Here is a 17,853-nt window from a genome sequence, read left to right as displayed (position 1 = left end):
TGATCGTCTGTGCTGCTCTGTCAATTCTTCCACAGCCTGTGTCCATGTGTATACGTGTGTATGCCACTGCTCGACCGTGTAAACGCGCGGTATTGGTATGTATTGTCGCGTCGGTGTAGACTTGACAGGTACGGTGCCGGCACGGAAACAAACCATTGGCCGCAGTTGCTGTTATGGATTAGAATTGTGTTTAGGCAAAGCAAATTTGCCAGCCAAAACATCCGCGTCACGTCGAGATCGCTCCTATATCGGAGGGACCGTCGCATTAATCAATTGTGTTAAAAATTTGCGGGAAAAACGTAGTGCAATGAAAGCCTTTGGCACTCTTTCGGAGCCGGCGTAGGAAGCTTCCGGATGTGTTTCGGAGCCGGCATCGGATACTATCGGAGTGTTTAAAGAGGCGGATGAGGTCTCTGAGGGCCAAAGCCTCTCTTAATAAATGATTTTAAAAAGAGCTGTTTTGTTTGTGAAGCAAATAGTGGCAAGGCGAAAGAAAACACATATCACAATACATACAAACAGCGTGATCACACACACATGTATACCCCTGGAGCGCAAACGCTCACGCACACCACCCCATAAGCCCGAATCCGAACGTCCTCAGAATGTCCTCAGCCCATGTAAAAACGTCCTCAATTTTGTATGGCCGGCGGGCTTGTGACACAAAATTAGGACGTTGCATGCGGATTCGAGCACTTGTATGACGAGTGGGCCATACAAAATTGAGGACGTTTTTATATGGGCTGAGGACATTATGAGGACGTTCGGATTCGGGCTTATGAGGTGGTGTGCGTGAGCGTTTGTGGCTCAAATGTATGAGTGTATTGGTGAGACCGTATAATGTGTATGTGTTAGTGAACACTCTCGATACGCGTTATGAATGTCGTTGTGATATTGTTTTGCTTTCGCATACATTTATTCTTCTGTCAAAATTCAAATTCGAAGAATGGTGAACATTTCATTTTGCTTTAGTTCTGGTTCAGGATAGTCTTGTGACGAGTGTTCCGATAATTTTCGCAAAAAGGCAAGAAAAAACTGTTTTAAATAACACAGTGGAAAGTTAAGATGTCCCTAACTACGCTCTTTTCAATTTTAGATGGATTCCAAGCAAAATTCCGACTGCAACAACAATGTGCCGGTATCATCATCCGCGACGGGTTCGGCGCAGGAATTTCAATCCATGCGCCGAATGCTTGCGAACGTCCAGGTCCGGCAGGACATAATTACTCAGGAAATTCGGCAGCTCAGTGGCAGAGTAGAATATATAGCCGGATTGGTGGAAGAATTCATGGGCAAGAAGCAACCACTAGCTAACACTAGCCAGCCTAACAAACCGGGACGATTCCGCTCTGTGGATAGTGTAGAAGATCTTCTTTTCCTGGAAGCTAAGCTGGAAGATGTACAAGAAAAAGAAGAGTTCATAAAGTGGGTAAAAATGAATATAGCAACAGACACTAACGAAAAACAGCGTGCTAGTGACACATTAAATTTGATTTTAGACCCTAATCTTTTATTGAAGTTTTCTTGGACAGGAAGGGGGAAAACGAAAAAAAAACCGTTTTGCGAATTAAAAAATATTTTGTTAGTTATTAAGGAATTAGGTGGTAATTGTACAGATACACAGGTAAAGGAATGGATAAAGTTAAAATTAAATCATAGTGATAATGTTAATAGAAATAAGTTTGTAAATAAGTCTAGTTGCCATGAGCGTAGGTCCCGTAGTAGTTAGGTAAGATAAGAATTAAGATTTAATTTTGTTGATGTTAAGTTGATGTTTATTATTAGATTAAGTCATTTTTAAGTTTTTGTTTAATTAGTAAGCCTAGCACAATATCCGTTCATAATAAATTAAAAACAACAGAATTATTTCTAAATTACGTGTTTGTTGGTCCAACTAAATATCACCATCCCGTTAATAAATAAATAGATGTTACATACTCACTTCTAAATTACAAATCCATCCATTTGCTTAAACATGCAAATAATTCTGGTTGCCTTAAGCGTCCATCCCGTCCATTCCGTATTCTGTAAATAATGTGAATTATATAGTTTAATTGATGTGGTAGGATTAGCTACAATTTACAATCTATTTTAATATTTCAATTCTTACTTTGTTGATGATAACTCAAATGTATATTCTCCTGAAAGATTATTCGAGTGTCCATAAAAACGAGCGATGTGTTAGGCGCATTCGTTCTCAAAGTTTCACAGCACTGCTCCTGTAAATGGTAAGGCAGAATTAGGTAGAATCTTGCTATAATTATGTAATATTTAATATAACTGATTTTTTTACTAGGAGGGATATCTTCATAATACAACCTGGATCAACCAACCATCCACGAGAAATGTGGGATTCATCGATCACAATCACTCGATACAAGTGTTACAATCGATGTCTTGCCCAGTAAACCCCTCCTCGAGTTGACTTAATCCAGGCTTGCCAGCACGCATTGCCATCGCAGTGAGTCCAAGAAATGATAGTTGAGTGCATTTAATGTAAAAAAAAGAAGAAAAAAAGGAAAAAGAAAGTATGTAGTGGGGTTTGAGATGGTAGTTATAGTTGGTAGGATTTTTGGGTATACCTTTGTTTGCCGCTTGTGATGGTTTGTGTCCACATGTGCTCCAAACGCAAGAAACTCGATGGGTGCATGGAAGTATAGTTAAAAGAGAAAAGGACGTATTTAGTAAGTGATGTTAATGCTTTGCTCAAAAACTCCCGAAGAATGAGCCAACAAAACCCAGAAAACGCAAAATTCAAACGATAGCTTCCGCAACACGGTGCCGTAAGCTACGCTTATCACACAATAAGTTTTCAGTTAGCTGATGAATGATTAGAAACGTCTTAGCCCTAACCAAACAAAAACAGCAACGTTCTAATGTTTTGCATAGTCTAAAAAACCAATAATCAGATGCACAAGTAGCATGGAAGGGGAAAAAGACACTTAACTGAAACTCGATTTGTAGGAAACAGTACATTAATTTTCATCGCATCTAACCATTTCTTTGATTGTGAAAGAATGCTTAATAATCGTCTGTTACATAAAATGCAATTGCAATGTGGATAATTATTGAATCATGGCTAGAAGTTTAAATTTAAAATATTCCAGATTATTCTTTTTGCATCCTATGAGTATAGCTGGTTACGGTGGCGCTGGTCTTTAATACGATGACAGGAACGGTTACGAATTTTGTACAGATCGTTCCCCGTTCGTTGGGCCGAGTATCTTGCTGTGGTTAGGTAACGTAACGGCAGGCAGAAGCGTATCGGCCGTGACCTGGAGACCATATGCATTCATCGATCGGCTTCTCACACTATCATTTGCATGATAGGTGAGAGCCTTTGTTCGATATATCATGTGCACTTGCCAATAGACATCTTACACTATCATCCAGATGATGAGAGGTAAGAGCTGGCACCATTCCATCCAGTTCTCCAGGCCACGGCTAATGCGTGTGCAAGAAGGTGCAAATATAATAATGCGCAAATGTATCAGAAGACTATATTTTTTTCCTTGGCACTACAACCTCGAGAGGCCATTTCTGGCATTCTGTGACTTGATTTTACCCTTAGTAAAGTAGTCAGCCTTACGCACGGGGAGGCCGTCTGGATGGGATTTGAACCCTTGTCCTGCCGTGTGAACACCGGCGCCGTTATCGCCTAGGCCACTGGACCGCCCCATTTACAAGACTATTTTACTTTCCAAGAAATTCAATCACATGGTTAGATACAATGATAATTAGTGCACTATTTTCTACAAAACGAGCTACAACTGAGTTTAAGTTTTCCGCTGTATGCAACATAGGCAACTGGTTGTTGATATTTTAAACTACAAGAGAAGGTTGCAGTTTTTGTTGGGTTAGGGTTAAAAAGTTTCTCATAATTCATCAGCCAACTGATGACTTATTCAGTGATTTGTGTAGCGTACGGTACTGGGTTGCATATTGCTGTCATTTGAATATTGTTGCTACCGGGTCATATTAGTCGTTATGGATTGAAATGCTAGAAAATCGTGCTATTAGTTGATAATGTGCTTACCTTTTTCCGTGATAGAAAAGCGTCCTGATTGAGCACGTGTGTTTCCAGAGGATCGATGAAAGACGTGGTATACATGGAAACATAATTAAATTGGATACACAATACGTGGTTAGTTAGTTGCTACTGTACAACATTAAATCGATGGTATGCTTACCCTTTTGTTCGACATCGGTAAAATAACTTAAACAAATTTCGTCCCAGTTCCCCCATTTTCCGGTGTGGGCCCCCGGAAAAAAAGGTTATGGTTGTCGCGATCCATCATACAGGGAGAAAGAAAAAAAAATTGAAACTAAAATTGTGTAAGCAGTTCGATTTCTGAGTTTTGCTTTTAAGTTACCTGTGCTGTTAAATTTGTATTTATTAAAACATTATGATGAAACTGATTCCCTCGACTTGCCGATCCGATGTCCGATGTTGAGTGAGACACAAACAATTTTCCGTCTGCCGGTGTTCGATACACATCTCCTCCTAGCAGTAGGAAAACGATGAGCAATGTGTAAAGCAGACTGGGTGAAAACGTATTCCTGGATTGCACCTGTTGAAATTGGAGCAAAGTATATGGGTTAAATAAAACGTAATTACAAGCACATTATACAAGCTTCAGAACCGATGCCTTACTCATTTTTTACTTTTTTTCCTTTCTGAAAAGGATGTGTTCCCTGGCGATTCGTTAGGGCATTATTCCATGTCGTCAACGTCTGTTGCTAATTGAAAAATGGTGCTCATTTCAACTTAGTTGGATTGTTGATCCTCATGCATCTCTACTGTCTTCCAACTGTGTACTAGGTTTTAATGACTATAATAATTTTACTGCCACCAATTCGCCACCACCATTAACATGTTATCAATTATTATTAAAACTGTGTAACAAAGGAATAAATAATATAAGTGGGGGTGTATCGTCTACAAATTCATCTACATTGAAATAAACTAGAGGACGAGGAGGCAAATTAACGGCTACTAATTTACATTTTATAGATTCAATGGTCAAGGTGACTGGTAATGATGGAAGAAAAGAATTTAGTTTGTAAATACCAATTTCACTAGATTTTAATTCAATACGCGAAACATCGTCTTCAATATTAACGTGAAAATAATCTACGTTATTTTCGTATTGAATGCCATGTATAATAAAAATATTTTGGGAGGAGATTTCCACCCTTACAAATTTAACTATTGAGTTAGATGTTGTTAATAACCACTGATCTTTAAACACAGGTTTTAAAACAAAACTGGCAGTAATATGCAACCCACAGCCATCCGAAGTTACACATGGATACACGTTTTTGTTTGAACTAGAGATTACATTCATCGAGGCAAACAGTTTGGATCTACCAGCTACTTGTTCTAAGCATTTAGAACCTTTCCTCACACACCTTTTAAGAAACTGTAAAAAGTTCTCGAAAGGATATGCCGAGAAGTTGTCCAATTCACCATGCACTTCAACGTCTTCATGAACGTGCAGAAGATTGTGTATGTTGCTGCTCATATGGGTGCGACCATAATGAATTGGGAAATCTAAAACAAATTTAAGAAGCATTCTACGTGCAAGAGAATGTAAGTGCGCATGGGTTGACGAAGAATAAATTGTAATACTGCAAAAGTAGAGTAGATAATGATTATAGCCTACCTCATGCATGAAATCTTTATATATTACAGGGCTAACGTAGTGCAGAAAAGATCTAAACTCGGTTCCTTTCCAATACTGAATTGTTTCCAGCGATCGAAATGGTCGGTGTACTTCGGAAGGAAGCTTGGTTTTAACCAAAAAGTGAGAAATATTTTTTTTTTGATCACTTGTCCACCGATCAAAGCTAACCATTTTATTATTCATAAATCCCTGCAGAAATTTACGACTACCACCCAAATCAAGAAGATGCAATCGATCAGCAACTGGAAAACTCTTGATCATATCTAAACCTTCAATGTCTTCTAAGGGGGTATGTATTGTCTTATGGTGTTCTTTATCCTCTCTTGCACGGAAACTAGTATCAGTACGCGGGGGTGCAGGTGAAGGATTAAAAATTACCTTACCTTCGGGTTGCACATGCACTCCAACGGTAGTGCACTTCGTGCAACCGTGTTTACCCGAAAATCCCATAACAGACTTAATAAAAGCCCGTGCTGGTGAATCAGCAATGAAGGCCTTAATACATACTGGAAGTACATGATCACCAAACTGTATGCCTGTTGACCGTAAATTGTTAATTTCGTCAACTATTGGACGCAGGAATTGCTCGAGACTACCGGGTTTGGTTTGGCCGCTAAATACACCCGCTACCATTACCGGACAATCGGATATCTCTTCTACCTTAAATAGAATTGGCCAAAACTGAGTGACACTACTTTTGAAGAGTGGAAGTCCATCAATCGATACTTGAAGGCTTAAATTCGTCACTTGTGGAGGGCTATTTTTAAAAACATTTCTAAGGGCAACCTCAATACCCGGATACCAAAAACGTCCACTTGCAACGGTTTGAATCTCATTGCTTACTCTGGGTATTTTGAGAAGCGAACGAGCGTCTTTCGGTAGATCAGGGTGTCCAAACTTTCTTAAAATCGCCAACAGCAAGTTGAGAAAACTTCGAGAAAGATGCCCTGCCACTGCCAAATATTTCAAAGCGTCTTTCAACGTTGAAAAATCGTTCAAGAAGCTATAAGCTTCCGTCCAAAAATCATCGCGAAGTTCAGCCGGTTCTTCTACTTCATCATAAATATCGTTAGTATTTACATCTATACTACTACCCACTATACCACCACCAACGCTATCTACTGATACAGTATTGGAATCATATAAAACATCTGTAGAGAAACATAAACGAAGCAAAATAAAAAATAAAATTAGACGTTTGAAGCTTGCTTACATCTGACTTGTTGCGAACGCGACCATTTGATACAAGTTATCAATAAATTAGGCGGTTTGAGTTTTAACCTTTTAAACATGTGTAGCAGAGCAATCACATTATAAACGATACTCAGTAGAAGCAGAGAAATATGTAAATTCATTTGAAACTTAATTCTAGAATGTGACCATTTACTTAAACTGTAACTTGCCGCATATGCACGCTGTAGGGTTAAATAAACCAATTCCAGAAAGGCTTGCCACATGAATCCACCCGAAAGCGTAACCAACGGACGCATAGTTATTAGAGACAATCAATACGTTTTTAACTATTTAACAATTACCACGTAAAATAGGTGTTTTTACGGATCTTCACGTATCGTCATAACAGTAATAACAACCCGAATGGCCATACGAATGACCTCGCATATCGACTTTGCGAAGCGAATGCTACAACATTGACGCTAAAAACACAACGCGACTAAACGGATTAGAACCCGGTGGGTTCGCGATTCCCGGATGGTGACGGAAAATAACTAATTTGCCTCTCGCCAGGGTTTATCTGAATTAATTGATTCTCTTGCAATGGCAGGATTAAAGAACGAGGAAACTCATTATTCTATCTTTCACTCTCGTAACACCAAACAAAAGCTTCTGTTTAGCACGGAAGAAAACTATACGAAACAGTGTATAAACTAGCTAACATAAACGATAGTAGCTGAGAATAGTTTTTTCTACAAAAATAATTATCGTTTCCGAAATGGGGTTGAAAACGAGGCAACTTTCACTGCACTGCACTTTTTCCACCCACTACACTACACTTTGCTTCTGCTCAGCATCGACAAATTTCGGTCGAAAACGTAAACCAACGCATAAAAGAACAAACGCAGTTTGTAACCATTTCACAAGCTTTAAAAATGTGCAAGCAAACCTAGAAAACCTGTGTAACTTACCTAAATTCATGGGCTCCGATGCCGGCTCCGTAGCAAAGCCGGAAGCCCCCGATGCCGGTACCGAAACAGAGCTGGAAGCCTCCATTGCATCACGTTCTTCCCGCATAATTCGTTCCTCTTCTTCAAGGATGAGACGACGCTTTCGATACAGGGACGATTTCGACGTCATGATGTTTTTTTCGGCTGGTAAATTCGCTTTTCTAAAAAGAAACAAAATATATGTTAGTTCAGTTTGCCTTATAGATTGTTTATGTACCGGCATCGTACCTGTCAAGTCTTCACCGTCGCACCAATACATACCAATATCGCACTTCACGTAGAATTGTCGTGTTTTTACACGGTCGAGCTGTAGCATACACAGGCATACACATCGACACAGGCTGTGGAAGAATTGACAGAGCAGCACAGACGATCATTGCCGTACCGGCAAAGAGGGATAGCAATATGGAATGTTGCACACGAGCACAAAATTGGGTACAAAGCTGAGGACCTTGTTCGGAAACTGCTCGACAGGACCAGTGGGCGCCCACTGGTCCTGTCGAGCAGTTTCCGCACAAGGTCCTCAGCTTTGTACCCGATTTTGTGCTCGTGTGCAACATTCCATGTTGCTATCCCTCTTTACCAGTACGGCAATGATCGTCTGTGCTGCTCTGTCAATTCTTCCACAGCCTGTGTCCATGTGTATACGTGTGTATGCCACTGCTCGACCGTGTAAACGCGCGGTATTGGTATGTATTGTCGCGTCGGTGTAGACTTGACAGGTACGGTGCCGGCACGGAAACAAACCATTGGCCGCAGTTGCTGTTATGGATTAGAATTGTGTTTAGGCAAAGCAAATTTGCCAGCCAAAACATCCGTGTCACGTCGAGATCGCTCCTGTATCGGAGGGACCGTCGCATTAATCAATTGTGTTAAAAATTTGCGGGAAAAACGTAGTGCAAGGAAAGCCTTCGGCTCTCTTTCGGAGCCGGTGTAGGAGGCTTCCGGATGTGTTTCGGAGCCGGCATCGGATACTATCGGAGTGTTTAAAGAGGCGGATGAGGTCTCTGAGGGCCAAAGCCTCTTTTAATAAATGATTTAAAAAAGAGCTGTTTTGTTTGTGAAGCGAATAGTGGCAAGGCGAAAGAAAACACATATCACAATACATACAAAAAGCGTGATCACACACACATGTATACCCCTGGAGCGCAAACGCTCACACACACCACCCCATAAGCCCGAATCCGAACGTCCTCAGAATGTCCTCAGCCCATGTAAAAACGTCCTCAATTTTGTATGGCCGGCGGGCTTGTGACACAAAATTAGGACGTTGCATGCGGATTCGAGCACTTGTATGACGAGTGGGCGGAAAGGCGTCAGCCAAAAAATTTCCATAAATTTCCGAATATCCACCGTTTTTCCGACGGAAACGGAATGCACACTCGGTTCACATCACTACAATTCAAACCGCACTCAATTCGATCCATAAATGAGCAAGTTATTTACACTTTTGCATTAAACGCGGTATATCCGCCACGTGGTGGTGCTGTCACACTACTGTCACACTTCTGCCACCTCCGTTTTTTCACTTATTTAGCCTGCTTAAGACGTTTTTCACTGCGGTTTTTTGGGTTCAATCAATTGATTGCACACTACCACACCGGAAAGGACCGCTTCCGGACAGATCCGTGCGAAATTTGCCGCAAAAACACACACCCGACACTACATCACCCCCACCACTGATACACTTTTTGGACCACGTAGCTTTCGCACTAGTTGGCCGATTTTTACTCCGTTTTCGGCTTGCGCAACATTTTGGCCACCTTATCGACCGTTTTCACTCACTTCCAAACCCGAGAAATTATTTGCCAACCAACTTTGACGGCTTGTTGTTGTTGTTGTTGTTGGTGGTGTGGCATACACGCGCTACATTTCGTCCTAAAAGCAGCGGAAATGCACCGTTTCTTCACTGAAACCACTTTATTGGCCATTTATCACTGAACTGAAACACAAACCGCGCTCCGATCGGTTCACTATCACCGGGAAAACTGTGTCCATCTCAGTCTGCTTACCGCGCTTATATGTTGGAACCATGGGCCACTTATATACACGTTAATTCACCGATTTTGGAGCCGTTTTCACTTTTGTACTGTAAAACTTGCCATTTTACCTCCATTATGCATAATATCTGGTGGATCAAGCACAATTTTACCCCCTTTTTTAACAATATAAAAACGGAGCGCACTTTGTCACTGCTACAGTGACATAACACTGACCAGGCACAACCAAGGTGTATGTATCTAGAGCAAGGTGTATGTATTTAGAACAAGGTGTATGTATTCAGAAGGTGAATTTCGGTCGATTTGACAGAGCACCAGCACCATTTCCCAAGTTATCTGGTTCCCCAGTTTTCGTAAATGTTTTGGTAAATATATTCGTTAACGAAACTTCCTCAACAAGATTTACGAAATTCTAAACTATTTCGAGGATAACTTGTTTATGTTTGGATTCTGTTTGATTACATTTTGAACGAACCCCGCTCATAAAATGAACCGGAACCATGTTCATCGAATGTAAACCGCTGATGGCGGACGGTTATCACAACGGATTTACATCCACGGAAGGCTTTCGGAAGGGCTTATGGCGTATGTTTAGGAGACGGAAGGTTTCTGTTCGGTCCGAACTGGAAGAGAACGCGCGAAAGAATGGCTTTATTCTCACTGACAGTTAGGCTGGTGGCATTGCTCGGTTGTATACAACTAGTCGGATGGATTTGTATGGGATTTGACAGCTGAGATTTGGTTGTACACGACCGTCCGACCAAAATCAAAAATTTTTGATTTTGGTCGGACGGTCGTGTAAACCGAGTGAACTCGCTGGTATAAACTCAAAAAAAACCTTTGTTTTTCTTCAAATGACGGATTGCGGGATTATTTGTAAACAAGTGATTTTGCTACAAACAGCTACATCGCCATGGCAAAAACTGTAATTGACGAAGAATTTTTGATCTCTTTAGTGCAAGAACGGCGCTTTCTTTGGGATCTGCGCGATCGCATGTATAAGAATAGAGCGGTGACAAATAAAGCGTGGAATGAGATAGGAGCGGAGCTTAATGTTGAAGGTATGTATCTGTTAAAAGTCGCTGTGTGTGGCATGGAGGTTCTCATAAAACTAGTCTTTCATTAACTGCATCTGATATTTCGTTGTATCTTATCGATCCATCCATGTATCCAGTTTGCTGCGGGAACAAACCGGCAAACGAGTGGGTTGAATAAGTGAAGAATGAACAGACCCGATACTCTCGCGCTAGTTTCTTCGTTGCGTTGTATATCACCCCGGATGATAATGATAAGATTGGGCTTTTCCTTGATTAACCAGAATCGGATATTAACGGCGGACCCTTGTTGATAACGATCTTTTTCCGGTAAACGTATTTTTAGGATTGGGTGAGTAAGAACAACTGTTGCAATCTGAAACAGCTGTGTATTTAAACAGTAGTGTATTGTTCTCGCAAGGTCTATTGAACGTCTGATTTCTACCGATCATTAATTCTACCGAGTAGAGAAATCTTGATTTGATTTTTGTTATAGTTTTTCTTTGTTTTTGGCATGCAAGAAAATAGAAGATTCATGAACGATGACTAGTTATGTTGACATCGTTTGCATACTCGCATAGTTAGGACAACTCATCTACCAATTTGAAATCGTCGTCGACAAGTAAAATTTTACGTTCCTGTCAATCTTATCAATACGATCCTAGCAGCATCGAGGTTCAGACGGATTTAAAAGTAAAGTGTAATAACTTTATAATGAAAAAGGAATAATTTACATCCAGGGTTTGTACCGTTTTTTAGTAATTTTTCGCTAATTATTTGATTTCAAAAATATCATATATTTTTTAATATAATGATGAGTCGAGGCTCAATGAGTTTTCATTCGTTACATGTTAGCACAATAAGAGGACCATTCTCACGGTTGCATATAGTACGTCGCTACTCCTTCGAGACACACACTTTCACACATGTACAGGTAATATTTATTATTGTTTTGTGGTACTTATTTATAGCAAAGACAATAAGTATGCGAACCATTTACTGTCTCATCAGACGGATGATTTAAATCTAATTGTAAGTTTTAGGAACTATTCATTCCCAAACGTTATAACTGTATCGAAAATTTGGATTACATCCAAGTAAATAAAAATGAAAGTATTCTCATTTTAATGCGCAAAATCAAATGAATTGGTACACTTTGTTCTATTACAATTGTTACCATTCTAGCGTATTTTTTATCTTACTATGTTATGTGCATTGCTATGGCGTTGCTCGACCCCAAAATAGTTTTATATGGATAGAAATGTTTTAATAGTACTAACGCAAAATATAATATGGACCACAACGCTGGTTTTAGGATAGAAAACGTTACTTTAAAATCAATCAATAACTAACAATACAGCATCGATACATATGAGCACATAACAATACTCACATCATCAGAACATATGAACCCATAACAACTATAAAGTAGTTATCTTTTTAAAATGTAATCTATAATTACGTCTCGCTGCTGTTTTGTTTCAGTATTACGTAGTTCTTAATCTCATTATCTCAGTCTCTCTAAGGAGTTATAATATTAATGTCACATAATTAATGTTTTTAATAATATTTTATTTAATATTTTTATTACATTTATATATTTTTTCCACAATTGATGAAAAACTAAGATGAATCGCTCTATATCCGCTACGATGAATGGTTTTTTTGCATTGCCGGTTCTAGCATTAAAAAGCATAATCCCGAATTGATGGAGAATCCATAGAAAACAGCAGTAAAACGTACAATGTTGCTCGTGGTCATGATGAAGCTAGAACGGTGTACCACTACGTTTCGCGAATGGTGCTGTGGTATGTGTATTTAAGACTCTTTAGTATCTTGCGCTTCGAATACTGTAATCGAAATCGCTCAATTCATTTACGATAATTAAAAAACTGCCGACATCCGAAAAATTATACTTTTGCTGAAAAGTATGGCCAAAAAATATTGATATTAATGTACATATAATTTTTTTCATGTATAAGCAAAAAATATAGGTTTATTGATAAATAAAATAATCCTTTTTTTAATCATAATTTTAATAAAATTTTCCTGATGAAAGTTGTATGTTTGGAAAATAACGTTCGATGAAAAAGGGAATTTTTGAAAGTATTGAGAAAACAAGCTTAAAAAAGGTATGCACATGATACATTTTAAAATATGAGAAAAAAATGCTTACAGCAAAACAGCTGATAGAATTGGCATGATAAAAAAATCACTTACAGTCGTATAGTTACGAATAACAACATGAAACGAGAATACATAAATTTAACTAAAAACAATGCAAACATCACTGCAAATAGGAGAAAGGATATAATCTACAAACCAACAATGTATACTGATAGCCAAACAATGTGCAGCATCATAAAAAGAAAGTAATTAAACAGCCATATCGATTAAAGCAGTCGAATTGCCTAAAGATTGTGAAATCTATTTATTTTACAAACCATTTATGAAATTATTCATGTCTACTACAAAAATAGTCCTTGAAACTGTCTCTAATTTCTGTTGCCTCACGAGAGGCATGATTATTCGCCCTATATCTTGCGTTAGAATTGCAATTTACGGAACCTGAATTTGAATCACCAGGAGTTGTAACAGTCTCTCTAAAATCAATGCATAAATTATGCAACAAGCATGCTGCTTTCACTAATACTGTAGCGTGGTCCGGTGTTATTTGTAGTTCGGTTTTTAAGAACCGCCATTTTGCTACAAGTATTCCGAAAGCGCATTCTACGCATCGCCTTGCAATGGAGAGCCTCTCGTTGAAATGCAATTTTGCAGCATCTGCATTGTTGTCTGGGTAGGGGCGCAGCAAAAAGTTCTTCAGAGGGTAACCCTGGTCGCCGATGAAGACATAAGGTAAGCTTCGCGTAGTCCCCGGAAGAGGTTTGGGAGCCGGGATATTCAAACGATTAGAACGTATGAGTTCATACAATGTGGATGAATTAAATACACCACTATCACAGCGGCTTCCGTATTCTCCTATATCTACGCAAATAAATTTGCAGTTAGCATCTGCAACACCTTGCAAATGCAAAGAAAAATATTTCTTGTAATTAAAATATTGTGTTCCAGATTTGGCGGGAGCCTTAATCCGCACATGTTTTCCATCAATGGCCCCAAGACAGTTAGGAAAATTCCACTGGTCCAAAAATTCTTTTTCCACTCTCTCAAATGCAGACGTCGTCGGAAGCGGAATAAATTCTGAGTTGAGTGTGTTCCAAATCGCATCACATGTCTCATAAATAATGTTTCCAATTGTATTATGAGCCATACAAAAGCTGAACGATAATGACTTGAAGGGGATTCCAGTTGATAAAAATCTGAAAGCAAAAAAAAAACAAAATATTGGTTACAAAGGAATTTTTGAAGAAGAAATTAAAATTATATAAAAATAACTTATTACAAAATATTAAATTTAGTGTAAAGCTTCATAACATGTATGTAATGTGTGGTACATTTTGTTTTGTTTCAGGAGAAATTGCAAAACACAAATGGCGTATTTTGCGTGACATCTTTGCACGCAAGTTTTCTGAAACGCAGCAGCCATCTGGGTCAGGATACAAGCATATCCGATGGAAATTTTTCAAGCAGATGAGTTTCTTGAAAGATACGCTTGCATCCAGACCCAGAATGGGTAATCTGGAATTAGCAGGATGTATGTATGAAAAATATTTCGAATTATTTACATTAAATCATTCATCATTTCATGTATGATTATTAGCCGCACATGAAACCGAAGAGTACCTCGAGGAAGAACTCATGACGGAGGAGAACCAATATAACCAGCCGCAGGATTATGGAAAGGCAGCAGACGCAGAAAAGCATACATCAAGTAGCCAACCATCAGGCAGCAGGCCAAAACGCGCTTCTGATGCTGTGTTACTAGAAAATCTGTTGCTCATGGAAAAGGAAAGGCACGAGATGGCGAAACAACAAAAGACTGGCAACTATTACGCGATGATGAGTTTGGTTACGTTAATGGACAAATTAGAGATAGAGGATCAAATTGAAGTACGCGACGAAATTTTGCGTTTTGGGCACCGCGTGCTAAAAGAGAAATTTAGTAATTATAAGGATAATTGTTAAGATATTTAAGATAATAAATAATAATAGTTACGGTAATAGTAAGGTAATAAGGGAAAAGGTAATAGTTACAGTTTGTTTAGATGATAGTTATCTATAAAAAATGATTTTTTGTTAACATGAATTGCATTACGTTATTGTTTAAGTGTTTTTATTTACGTTTAACAGAATTCATATGTTCCTATAAACTTTAAAAATTAATAAACTACCAAATATGCCTTCATTTACCAATTCAATTCAATTACCATTCGGTTGTAGAGCGCAGTAGAAAGAGAGTTGATTCTAAGTTTTGTACCATTATTTATAAATTTTGCAAGGAGCCGAAAGCTCCGTATTTAATGAAAGTGGCTTCGGCTTTCGTTCAATCCGATCAAAATTTTGCCCTAGCTTAAACATCTCCTTATATCCTTACATCCTATCCTTAACTTCTATCGTTGGTGAGTTCGGCTCACCTTCGGTATGTCATGGGAACTCTGACGCTTTCCTTTGTAACATAACGTTTTAACACTATGAGCAAAGATACTAGTACTTTAATATAAACCGCCATAGATTTACAAAAATCCTTACAACTAAGATTTAAAACCACATACCTGAGAGTCACCATTAATCTCTCCTCTGGACTAATGTATGGAACGTGTGTGGGCTGTTTTGTGATGAGATGTTCTATCTTTCCCAAAATGTAGTCAAATGTTCTTTTTGACATCCTCATATATTCGAAAAACTTCTGTTCGTCTTGTTGAAGTTTTGGAAACAACACGTAGTATTGCCCGTTTAGCTTGCGATCCTTAAATATACTGTTGACTTCATTCCGCCTTTGTTTTTGCAACAATAAGTAACGCAAGGCGAGGCTCGTACTCCGTAAAATCTTTTGTTCAGTATCAGAATCCATTCTGCAAATAGAAAAAAAATATTTGAAGTAAAAACTTTGTATTGTTTATAACATCTAACCAACAGATAACAGACGTTTCCACATGCGTCTGCAAAAACGTTATTGAACTTGATCGGCCCGGGGTGTGATTCAGTCTCACAGGACTGGCTGGCACAGATAAAATAAAAAAGAGAAACTCCTTCGTATGCGGAGGTGCTAGGCTTCGAAAGGCGGAGCGAGACAATGCCGAATGTGTCTGTTCACAATGTAACCGAGTACCAAAAGGATGCTCAGGGCAAATTATACACGACAAGATGACCAATATTCATCACTCCGGTGGACAGGCCCGGCTACCGAAACTGAGAAGCTGTTTTGTGTCGGCCGTATGTCGGAGGAGGTGTATTCCTCCTGGTGTTTGCTGCAGCGATCATGTTGCAGCTGTTTTTGTAATAAACCTAATATATAACCATATATATGGTTAATATTATAACCAGTTTAAAACAGATAAACTCACATTTAATTTTCTTTTTTCGTTAAAAACGATGAACTCGCTTATTTTGTCGAAACGGATAACTCGCGAACCTGATTTATTTGTGTTTATGCCTTCTTTGTTTGTTTACATCCAAATGTCAAACCGAAAAAAGTCGTGCAACCAAATCTGACGAGCAATGACACGCTTCTCGAGGTCGTATACAACCAAAGTCGTATACAACCGAGCAATGCCACCAGCCTTAGCCTTGCCCAGGTCGCAAAGGTCTATTCGTGTACACAATGGGTAACATTCATCTGGACGTTACAACTCGGTTATCCTGAACATAAATTACCCTCAATTTACCATCCGGTGGGCTCAGCCCAACATCTTAATTGACTAGTTTCGAGAACCCCATCGTAGGGTAACTGTGTGAGTTAACATCCTTCTACTTCGGGCACCACGTATGTTTCTGTTATATACTGAACTATTACTAGCAATAGTAGCCTTAGTAGAAGTAGTGCTCCACCTTGATCACACGTACATCTTAGGTAGTATTAGTATAAAAGCCCTCGTCAAACTAATTAAACCGTTCTTTCTCCGTTATATGTCATAAAGTAAAGTATCAACACACCGTAACTACCCGCAACCATAACATAATTTTGGCGACGAGGATTAAAAAGGATAAACGCGGAACGGAACTTTTGCTTTTGTGTACATCGTGTGAAGTTAATCGATAGTAAAGCAGTTCATCCGACGATTTGTCGGTAAATCTCGTGTCGGAGATCAGTGTCGGTAGTGTAGTAATGATGTGGAAGAAAGCAGTGAAGTGCCAATGTTAGTGAAAATGGCTGGACCGTCACTTTATTCGATAGCCAATCGAATATGTTCGCCAGAGGATCCGTGTTCAAATACGTATAAGAACCAGATCGAGCTGCTGAAGCAGCATTTGGCGCCAAAGGACAACATAATAGCCGAACGCTGCAAGTACCACAAGTGCGAACAAGCAGCAAACCAGACAATAACGGAGTTCATCATCGAGCTAAAATCGTTATCACAATCGTGTGATTTCGGCACGTTTTTGTCGCAAGCTACGAGATCGATTCGTCGCAGGATTGCAAAACTCCGGGTTGCGAACCAAGCTCCTAGCAGAAGGTGATCTCACGTTTGAAAAAGCTTGTGAGATTGGAAGAAGTTGGGAAGCATCGGAGCAGGAATGCAGAGAAATGCAAGGATCATCGAAATTGGCAGCGTTCAAGCAACGCACATCGTGGAAGTCGTCGGATCGAACGCCAGTAAGAAAGAGCAAGCGTTTGTCTACGCGTTCTTTACCAGCAAGGCATCGAGATAATAAATGCTTTCGTTGTGGTAGAGATCATAGCCCCGAGAGCCTGTCCTGCCAAACAATGGAAGTGTTACGCAAACTACGAGCCAAAACGAGAGGATCACCAACTTGATCGTTCGAGCCGGTGCCAACAGTACGAGTACATTGCGGACGGATGTACCCGCAATGATGGATCTGGAGA

General features: G+C 39.4%; 3 protein-coding genes and 1 long non-coding RNA gene across 22 annotated transcripts; 1 reads left to right on the top strand and 3 right to left on the bottom strand.

The window, feature by feature from the left end:
• Positions 1 to 881: 881 nt before the first annotated feature.
• On the bottom strand, positions 882 to 4,032 carry LOC118516620. 2 transcript variants are annotated; one of them, XR_004907979.1, is made up of 4 exons: positions 2,583 to 4,032; positions 2,111 to 2,436; positions 1,943 to 2,025; positions 882 to 1,390 (listed from the first exon to the last, which is right to left on the bottom strand). It is a non-coding gene; the product is annotated as an uncharacterized LOC118516620 (long non-coding RNA). The 2 variants fall into 2 exon arrangements; XR_004907978.1 differs by having other exon boundaries at positions 2,111 to 4,031.
• A 2-nt stretch (positions 4,033 to 4,034) lies between these two features.
• Positions 4,035 to 8,264, bottom strand: LOC118516619. 6 transcript variants are annotated; one of them, XR_004907977.1, is made up of 5 exons: positions 7,893 to 8,264; positions 4,655 to 4,740; positions 4,374 to 4,571; positions 4,191 to 4,325; positions 4,035 to 4,060 (listed from the first exon to the last, which is right to left on the bottom strand). XR_004907977.1 is itself a non-coding variant. In XM_036062595.1 (3 exons), the coding sequence occupies exons 2-3, from the start codon at positions 7,998 to 8,000 to the stop codon at positions 4,881 to 4,883; spliced, it is 2,127 nt and encodes a 708-aa protein (XP_035918488.1). In that variant the 5' UTR covers positions 8,001 to 8,031; positions 8,099 to 8,264; the 3' UTR covers positions 4,860 to 4,880. The 6 variants fall into 6 exon arrangements, 4 of the variants coding, with proteins under 4 accessions (XP_035918490.1, XP_035918488.1, XP_035918489.1 ...); XR_004907976.1 differs by having other exon boundaries at positions 4,191 to 4,571; XM_036062595.1 differs by lacking the exons at positions 4,035 to 4,060; positions 4,191 to 4,325; positions 4,374 to 4,571; positions 4,655 to 4,740 and adding an exon at positions 4,860 to 6,838 and having other exon boundaries at positions 7,832 to 8,031; positions 8,099 to 8,264.
• A 2,272-nt stretch (positions 8,265 to 10,536) lies between these two features.
• Positions 10,537 to 16,329, top strand: LOC118516618. Of its 8 annotated transcripts, XR_004907974.1 has the most exons (4): positions 10,537 to 10,931; positions 11,045 to 11,256; positions 14,380 to 14,562; positions 14,629 to 15,213. XR_004907974.1 is itself a non-coding variant. In XM_036062591.1 (2 exons), the coding sequence occupies exons 1-2, from the start codon at positions 10,784 to 10,786 to the stop codon at positions 14,991 to 14,993; spliced, it is 513 nt and encodes a 170-aa protein (XP_035918484.1). In that variant the 5' UTR covers positions 10,537 to 10,783; the 3' UTR covers positions 14,994 to 15,213. The 8 variants fall into 8 exon arrangements, 1 of the variants encoding a protein (XP_035918484.1); XR_004907975.1 differs by lacking the exons at positions 14,380 to 14,562; positions 14,629 to 15,213 and adding an exon at positions 15,945 to 16,329 and having other exon boundaries at positions 10,543 to 10,931; XR_004907970.1 differs by lacking the exons at positions 14,380 to 14,562; positions 14,629 to 15,213 and adding an exon at positions 11,326 to 12,028 and having other exon boundaries at positions 10,543 to 10,931.
• LOC118516616 (protein ALP1-like) lies at positions 11,823 to 16,597 on the bottom strand. 6 transcript variants are annotated; one of them, XR_004907968.1, is made up of 4 exons: positions 16,373 to 16,597; positions 15,581 to 15,880; positions 13,228 to 13,239; positions 11,823 to 12,825 (listed from the first exon to the last, which is right to left on the bottom strand). XR_004907968.1 is itself a non-coding variant. In XM_036062589.1 (3 exons), the coding sequence occupies exons 2-3, from the start codon at positions 15,877 to 15,879 to the stop codon at positions 13,360 to 13,362; spliced, it is 1,167 nt and encodes a 388-aa protein (XP_035918482.1). In that variant the 5' UTR covers position 15,880; positions 16,373 to 16,597; the 3' UTR covers positions 13,294 to 13,359. The 6 variants fall into 6 exon arrangements, 2 of the variants coding, with proteins under 2 accessions (XP_035918482.1, XP_035918483.1); XR_004907965.1 differs by lacking the exon at positions 13,228 to 13,239; XM_036062589.1 differs by lacking the exons at positions 11,823 to 12,825; positions 13,228 to 13,239 and adding an exon at positions 13,294 to 14,227.
• Between the last annotated feature and the right edge of the window lie 1,256 nt (positions 16,598 to 17,853).

Source organism: Anopheles stephensi, unplaced genomic scaffold (assembly GCF_013141755.1).
Source record: "Anopheles stephensi strain Indian unplaced genomic scaffold, UCI_ANSTEP_V1.0 ucontig365, whole genome shotgun sequence".
Taxonomy (NCBI): Eukaryota; Metazoa; Arthropoda; class Insecta; order Diptera; family Culicidae; genus Anopheles; species Anopheles stephensi.
The sequence above is the reverse complement of the archived record's forward strand: the minus strand, read 5'-3'. Positions and strand labels throughout refer to the sequence as shown.